At 40.9% G+C, this 8986-nt stretch overlaps 1 protein-coding gene across 1 annotated transcript; it reads right to left on the reverse strand.

The window, feature by feature from the left end:
- Positions 1–7654: 7654 nt before the first annotated feature.
- Positions 7655–8149, reverse strand: LOC123678687. Its single transcript, XM_045615829.1, has one exon. It carries the CDS (start codon positions 8147–8149, stop codon positions 7655–7657), a length of 495 nt encoding a protein of 164 aa, XP_045471785.1.
- Between the last annotated feature and the right edge of the window lie 837 nt (positions 8150–8986).

The raw sequence follows: 8986 nt of genomic DNA on the forward strand, positions 1-8986 counted from the left end.
TCCATTGAGCATCTGTACGGTTTTTTTGCTATAAATTTGTGTTCTAAAAGTTTTATATGTGCCTCATTATTTTGCACCTGACCAATATCAAACTTGTGTTTTGCAAAAATATGGTCATATTTATTTATTAAAACTTCAATTTTACTTCTCTGATTTGTTTCCAAATGGTCTAATTTTGCTTCGAAAAGTTCTGTTGGTATCCCTTCATTGAAATTGATGGTGTAATCATTATTATTATTATTATTGAGATAATCGATCTTTCTCTCTTCATTCATATCTAATCTTTGATAAATATTCAAATCAAAATCTTGTTTTAATTGAAAATTGGAAATAGAATCTAGTCCGAGTAGAATATCATACTCGAAATTTTTCTCATTAACCACAAAAAGTACAACTTCTTTTTCGATATTATCGATTCTCATTTTTGTAATTATTTTTCCTGAAAAATTTGCCCTGCCACTGACTGTTTTGAATGTGTTTCTATTCTCTTGAATTTGTAGACATAACTTTTCTGCTACTTTGGAATTCAGAAGACTAACATTTGAGCCCGAATCATAAATTCCACATAATTCATTATTATTTATAAACACCTTCAATTTTATCAATGGCAACAGTCTTAGTTTTTTTGGTTTGAAATGGTCTCATTCAATTCATCCTGTATCCCAACATTGTTTACCGTTCTTATGTTTCCAGGTATGTTCTTTTGTTCGACATTATTGGATTTATTCCTTAGCCGACAGACTGTTTTTAGGTGAAATCTACCTGAGAAGCCCTTCTTCTCACAAATTGAGCATGGTTCCTTCTTAATTGGTTTTCTATTTGTTTGTGAATAGGAAGGAATTTGTTCGGCAGATTTAGTCATTCTATGATTATCTTTATTTCGACCGTTATCATATTTTTTTGAACTTTCTAGCTTTCGCAATTCAAGCAATAATTTCTCGAAAGTTGTTACTTTTGATCGATTAATTCTATCTTGTAAGATATCTGGCAAACTCGTGACAATTAAATCAATTAATATGTCAGTTGAAAAATCATTTCGGAGATTTAACAACAAATTTTCTTTCCTAAAAGCATAGTCCACTAAACTTCCTCCTATATACCTAAATGAATACGCCTCTCTATATTTATGCCAAGTCGTTTCACAAAAACTCTCTAAGCAATTTTCTTTCCATATTTGAAAACTTTTGTCTAAACCTAATCTAATTAATTTAGAATCAAACCATTCTTTCGCTATTCCATTCATAAACAACCGTAAAATCAAAATTATGTCTCTATCTTCTTCTACTTCACAACGCGTGCATTCCGTCTCGAATTTTTCTAACCATAAATTAACTGAAACACTCTTACCATCAAAATTATTCAGCACAAAATCCTCCTTTATCTTCTTGAAATCCTTTTTATTCTCCTTGCTTTTTCTTGGAAGTTCTACCGTATCCTGTGGTTCTGATGATTCTTGTCCAAATACTGTTCTCACGTATGCGGGTGAATAAATCAGTTGTAAATATTCATCCTTAAACATCACATCTTCTTCGGCATCAAAATATATTTCTTTCAACTCCGGGGTTAATGAAATGACGCTCGTACGAAATGAACCTCTTGCTTTAATCGATTTCAAGATATTCTTCACCTTCGGTAGAGCCAAAAGTTCATGATGGTCAGATATATCCTGTTTGTCCTCTGGTATTTCATAATATGTTTTTTCTGTTCCCGTAGTTTGGATCCATTTGAATTGGTATGTATTTTTCTTCTTATCAGTATTTGATGCTTCCAAAGCGATGCAAATTTTCATGGTTGTCGTCATTATAGCTTACGTTTTTGATTTATAAGAATGTAATCAATTCTTATTTTTATAATCAAAGAAATAGACGATTTGATGTTGTGGGCTGTGGTCCTTATAAGGTGACTATCAAGTAGTTCACTGCCAAGCATGGGCGCCCGCAGAAATTTTTCTCAGGGGGGGCAAAATGAAAATTATTGAAAAACGATAAGGCGTCCATGATTGTCGTAGGCGATATTAGTATTCCGTTTCTTTCTATTCCTGTATTTATATTCATAAGTGGGGGGGGACTGTGCAAAATGAAAATTATGAAGTTTTCCACTTCAACATTTTTTTTAAAACATCAACATAGGGTGATGTAAAATAATACGGTAACTCTTTTCAAAACGAGTCACATTCAACGGAACAATTCACAAAAAAATAAAATATAAAAAATTTGGAGAACGGAATAAATTAATTATTATAATTGCTGATAAATAAAGAAAAATCAACGAGTAATAACGAAATAAAAAATATATACATAAACGCTCGATAAAACTATGTTTATAAAGATAATAATTCTTGAAATATACACGCAAACAATGAAGTTCAAAATTTAATACTAAAATATGATTCAAAATAACACAGAATGCTAGATTGTAAAAACAACAAATAAGCATATTATCAAAATTAACAAATCATTAATTGCAAAAAACAACTCATAAAAACAATATTAATTCTGAAGACAAAATACTTAATCGCTATACAACAGAGACGGCATATTTTATTCTAAACTAAAATATAATTCTGCGCAAAGTGCTGAAACTACGCTCTATAGTACAAGTAGTACATGGAATTGTAAGGAGAAGAATAAGGCATTCTTTGACAGCAGGACAAAAATTTACATTGTCCGATAAGATCTTCAATTTTTATGTTTTCATCCATTTGTGATTCAGATAAATACTCATTCCAAATGTTCAATTCACTTTCTAAATTTTCAATATTATACATATTGCTGACTTTAAGATGCAAAAGATTCTTTGGCAAAAAATTGAACAAAGAAAAAAGCATTAGGTACATGTTCTTTCGAGAATCTCGTTTCAAGGGCTGAAATCAAATGATCTAAATATGGGATGAATATTTTTGAAGTAATCTTCAGCTGAATCTGCTTCATAGTTAGATCTATACATTTGTCTACCGCAAATTCGTGGTTCCAATCTCTATATTGATACTCTAAGCAATAGATGATGCTTTGGTAAAAATTTCTGTGAAGCATGCATCATCTGAGCGATATTTTCCACATATTTCTATAATTAAGTTTATAAGACGGTGAAAATTTACAAAATTAATAGAAACACACCTTGTAGTGTATTTGCTATTGGTTCCAATATATTTGAATATTTACTTACTACCGTCAAACAAATCACAAAAGTGAAAGAGTTTATTGCAGCCCATAACTGAGCAGTTCTTTTTGTTCTTGAAGAATTCATTGAAATTTCTCCAGATATTATAGCAAAGAGAGTTTTGAATATAGTATTAAAGTTCTCAGCGAAAACTCGCAAAGATTTATATTTAGCTGACCAACGAGTTCCACAAAACAAAGGAATATTGTTTTATAACCTGTAATTTTTTTTTTCTATTTTCTGCAACACTTTTTTTATTACCTTCATCTATTAAAGACAATAGGAGAGTATATATAAGGTTTTTTAAAAGAATTGAGACGCATGGATCGCGTTCGGTTCCACGATTTTTCTGCACCCAAGAAGTACTCAACGCGCCCAAAAAAGTTTTCAATTCAAAAAATACTTCTGCCGATTATGGATATGTATATTATGAATATATGTATAGTCATTCCATTGAAAACCGGAAAATTGTTGTGGATCCATTACTTTCCTTTTTTCCTTGCTCTATGGATTGATAAAGTAATATTGAGGGTGATGTGCTGAAAAATGATGTAATCAAAATCTCAGGGGGGGCCATGGCCCCCCCTGGCCCTCCCCTGCGGGCGCCCATGCTGCCAAGGAATTTAGGGAAATAAAAGAACGGGATAAAAAAATACGTATTCGATTTATTTCAACCCACTAAAAGAGTTTGAAGAAGATGAGTATTTGTCTAGATTCTTAGGGTCGCTGGACGCTTGGGTCGTTGTGGCTCGGTCGCAGGTAGTTTTTCGCCGGTCGGGAACAGATGTGATATTCTTCAATCTTCTGGTTGTCGCTGCAAGTGTGGAACATCTGGGGAAGTCGTAGTTTCTTGTAGAATGGTCTGGACTCTATTGAATTATTCTCCCTGAAATGCCGAGTTTTATGGGCATTCAGGCAGTTTTCTATTCGCCATTCACAACGCCTTTCTACGGATCCCTAAGGGGTGTGGCTTTAATTATTCCAAGCTTTTACACCGAATTCTTCTGTTTTTAAGATTTTCGTTCTCGGACAGAATATTTTCGAGGGAATCGATAGATTCCCTACACAGTCACCCACCAGTAACGAAGTTACGAAATCATTGTTAGGTACTTCTTTGGGAAATGTACCTTCCTACCGGATCTGGTTTTCCTCGTTTCCGGGGATATAGATTGATCATTGGCTTCGTTTTCTACTGGATCTTCTGTGTGATCTTCCTCATGCTCTTCATTTTCGAGATTGTCAAATATGTAGGCTGGTTTTAATCGGTCGATGGTCACCGTCGTTTCCTTGTTATTGATCTTGATGATGAAATGTTTTGGGTCTCTCCTCAAAACTTCGTATGGTCCGTCGTAGGGTTTCTGCAAGCCTAACTTTGGGCCCTCATGTCGGACGAAAACGAACGGTGACGTATCCAATTCCTTGAACACGAAGCTGGGTCGTTCTCCGTGGTGGTTGGCGTTGATAGGTCTAATTCTTCTTATTTGTTGCCTCAGATCCACTACGAAGTCGGCTGTATCCGCACCGTCATCCGTACTTGTAGATAGAAATTCTCCAGGCAATCTTAATGGCTCTCCGTATACCATTTCTGCAGCGGTTGCTTTCATGTCTTCCCGCCAGGCTGCTCTCATCCCTAGGAGGACACTGGGAAGCGTTTCGGTCCATCTGTCGTTGTTGTGGCATTTGATTGCTGCCTTAAACTGTCGATGGATTCTTTCTACCATACCGTTGGCTGCTGGGTGGTAGGCGGTGGTTCGGATGTGGTTCGTGCCAGTCAACTTACATAGCTCGTTGAACAGGCTTGACTCGAATTGTCTCCCTTGATCTGTGGTGATCCGGAGTGGAGTGCCGAACCTCGCTATCCAATTCGTGTAGAACTCCTTAGCGATGGTGGATGCTTCCTGGTTCTGCAGGGGAATTGCTTCTGGCCATCTGGTAAATCGGTCGACACAGGTGAGGCAGTATCGGTAGCCTTCGGCGTATGGCATGGTGATAATGTCCATGTGTACATGATCGAATCGACGTACCGGTGGCGTAAATGACCCTGGTGGAGTGATGACGTGACGAGTAACTTTGGATCGCTGACACTCTAAGCAGGTGCGGGACCATTTCCTGCAATCTGCGTTAACTGAAGGCCAAACGAAACGTTGCTTCACCATCTTCGTAGTCGCATTGGTGCCAGGGTGTGCCAGTCTGTGGATCGTGTCGAATGCTACTCTCCGGAATGGCTTCGTCAGGAATGGACGTGCTTGGGGGGTCGACGTGTCGCAGTACACCAAGATGGTTGATCCGTGCGGCTTCATCTTCCGGATCAGCAAACCTGTATCGCCTCGCAGATATCTCCGTAGCTCGTCGTCGTCCTCTTGTGATCTGGCTAATGCTGCATAGTCCAAGGTGGGAGTAATTTCATCCACTCTTGAAAGGGCATCGGCGACGACGTTCTGATCTCCTGGGACGTAGCGTATGTCGGTGGAGAACTGGGAGATGTAGTCCAGATGTCTGAACTGTCTGGGCGAGCACTTCTCTGGCTTCTGCTTGAAGGCAAATGTTAGGGGTTTGTGATCCGTGAAGATCGTAAAGTTTCGTGCTTCTACCATGTGCCTGAAATGTTTGATAGCTAGGTATATGGCTAACAGTTCTCGGTCGTAGGCTCCATATCGAGTTTCTGGTGGTGACAGCTTCTTCGAAAAGAATGCCAGTGGTTGCCATTCGCTGTTGACCATTTGCTGAAGGGTAGCTCCGACTGCAATGTCTGATGCGTCGGTCACCAGGGCTAAAGGTGCACCATCCTTGGGGTGCGCCAGCAATGTTGCTGAGGCTAGCATCTTCTTCCCTTCTGCAAATGCTGTAGTGGCTTCTGGGGTCCACTGGATTTTCGCTTTTCCTTTCAACGTTGGAACTAGTAGATCGTTGAGTGGCGCCAATGTCTGTGATGCTCTGGGTATGAAATGACGATAGAAGTTTAACATACCCAAGAATCTTCGAAGGTCTTTGGCGGTTGACGGTTGGCTGTACTCCAGAATGTCTCGGACTCTATCTGGAAGTGGTTTCGTACCTTCAGCAGAGACAAGGTAGCCTAGGAACTTCACTTCTTGTTGTCCGAAACTACACTTTGCTGGATTGAGGACGATGGAGTATTCTCGGAATCTTTCGAATATGGTGCGAAGGTGTTCCATATGCTCCTCTTCGGACGATGAGGCGATCAGCACGTCATCGATGTAACTGAAGCAGAAGTCTAGTCCTCGTAGAACTCCATCGATGAATCTCTGGAAGGTCTGTGCAGCGTTCCTGAGTCCAAAAGTCATGAATGGGAACTCGAATAACCCAAATGGAGTCGTGATGGCGGTCTTAAGTATGTCTTCTTCGGCTAGGGGAATCTGGTTGTACGCTCGTACTAGATCGAGGGTAGAGAAGATCTTCTTCCCTTGGAAGATGTGAGCATAGTCCTGTATGTGCCTAACAGGATACTGGTCGGGGATAGTCCGGGCGTTCAAAGCTCGGTAATCTCCGCATGGTCTCCATTTTTCTGATCCCTTCTTCGGTGCGAGGTGTAGCGGGGACGACCATGGACTGTTGGATGGACGGGCGATTCCTAGCCGGAGCATTGCTTCGAACTCCTTTTTGGCTGCCTTGAACTTCTCCGGTGCCAAACGCCGTGGTCTCGATGCAACTGGTGGTCCATTGGTCGTTTTGATGTGATGCCTGATCTGGTGTGTGATTCGTCCGGGGGCTCCTTCTGGTCGAGTGATTTCTGGGAAAGCCATTAATAGCTGATGGTATCTGGATGATCCGTTGACTGTCTTGACTTCTGGGATGTTGCACTCAGTCACTTCTCCTCGAGTAGTGAGTTGGGTGGTTCCGTCCAAAAGTCTTTGGTTTCTTACGTCCACGAGTAGGTTGTAGAAGCTCAGGAAGTCGACACCGATGATGGGTTTGGATACATCTGCTATGACAAACCTCCAGGTGAAATCTCGGCGTAGTCCTAAGTTCAGCGTGAGGGTAATTGTACCATACGTTGCGATGGGAGTACCATTGGCTGCTGATAGGACGTAGTCAGACTTCTCTCTTCTACCGTGGACTGCACTTCGTGGGAAGACGCACAGATCTGCTCCAGTGTCGACCAGGAACTGCAGCTTGGAGTCCCTATCGGTGATGAACAGGCGGCGCGTCGATGGGCTGGGATCACTGGCCGCTTCTAGTGAAGGCCCCCCTCGTTTCCCGATGCGTAGTTGCAGGGCTGTCTGCATCTAGTGGACCTGGCTCCAAATCTCCAATGATACCAGCACTTACCGTCGATTGGCTGTCGGCCTCGACTAAGACTTCTTGGGCGATGCTGGGATTGGCCTCTGCTCCTGTCTCTCCGGGATCGGTTGGATTGGGTTGCCAGTTCAGCTCTCAGGGTTGCTATCTCCTGGTTGAGTCCGAGTGTGAGCTGGGCAAACTTGGCACTGAGGATGGCCTCGATGCTGGTGGTCTCGTTCACCAGTTGTACGGGAGGTCAGATTGCTTCTATGATGTGGTCTGCATGGACAGCTAACTCTTGGAGGCTGCTGTCTTGCACAATGGCCAACGACACCTGGACACTTCTGGGTAGACGGTTCATCCAGAGGGATTTCATGAGGCTCTCCGGAACGGCTGGATCAGCAAGGTTCTGTAAATGACGAAGAAACTGTGAGGGCTTACGGTCTCCCATTTCTTCTCGCTCCAGAAGGCGTCGGGTCTTCTCCTCTTGCGTGGCACTTAAACGTCGAATTAGCTCCGTCTTCAATTTGTGGAAGGCCTCGTCGGTAGGTGGATTCAATATAATGTCCTTCACCTCCGTTGCGTACTTAGCTGGTAGGGCACCCACAATATATCCAAACTTAGTCCGGTCCTGTGTCACCCCCGCGCTGTGGAAACTTCCTTCAGCCATAGCGAACCATAACTCAGGATCGGTGACGACAAATTCTGGCATCCGTACGGCGACTCTTGATACCTCGGTTTCTTGTGGCATTTTTCTTCGGGATTCGCTTCTTCTTCAAATCACGTCGGGGTCACCAATTTGTGGGCTGTGGTCCTTATACGGTGACTATCAAGTAGTTCACTGCCAAGGAATTTAGGGAAATAAAAGAACGGGATAAAAAAAAACGTATTCGATTTATTTCAACCCACTAAAAGAGTTTGAAGAAGATGAGTATTTGTCTAGATTCTTAGGGTCGCTGGACGCTTGGGTCGTTGTGGCTCGGTTGCAGGTAGTTTTTCGCCGGTCGGGAACAGATGTGATATTCTTCAATCTTCTGGTTGTCGCTGCAAGTGTGGAACATCTGGGGAAGTCGTAGTTTCTTGTAGAATGGTCTGGACTCTATTGAATTATTCTCCCTGAAATGCCGAGTTTTATGGGCATTCAGGCAGTTTTCTATTCGCCATTCACAACGCCTTTCTACGGATCCCTAAGGGGTGTGGCTTTAATTATTCCAAGCTTTTACACCGAATTCTTCTGTTTTTAAGATTTTCGTTCTCGGACAGAATATTTTCGAGGGAATCGATAGATTCCCTACAATGTCTTGAATCTGTAAGATTTATTTTGTTTAGTTTAAAATATAACATAATAACATACAAAAAAGAAATAATATTATACAAAGTAATACAAAGAAATAAAATAAAAATAAATAAAAAGAAATAGCTTACTAACCTGTAAGAAATCAAAAACAATGCCACTTCTTCGGGATTCTAAAATAACTCACAAATACCACATGAACTAGTCTTAGGTTAGAATCTCAGACATAGAACGTAGATCATAGAACATAGATCATAGAACATAGAACATAGAAGTTATAAAGTTGTTTTCCCT

The sequence above is a fragment of the Harmonia axyridis genome, chromosome 4, assembly GCF_914767665.1.
Source record: "Harmonia axyridis chromosome 4, icHarAxyr1.1, whole genome shotgun sequence".
In the NCBI taxonomy this organism is placed as follows: Eukaryota; Metazoa; Arthropoda; class Insecta; order Coleoptera; family Coccinellidae; genus Harmonia; species Harmonia axyridis.

Bases quoted from the DNA above. Each gene is read 5' to 3' on its own strand.
- LOC123678687 (XM_045615829.1), bottom strand. From the start codon at position 8,149: ATGCCACAAGAAACCGAGGTATCAAGAGTCGCCGTACGGATGCCAGAA.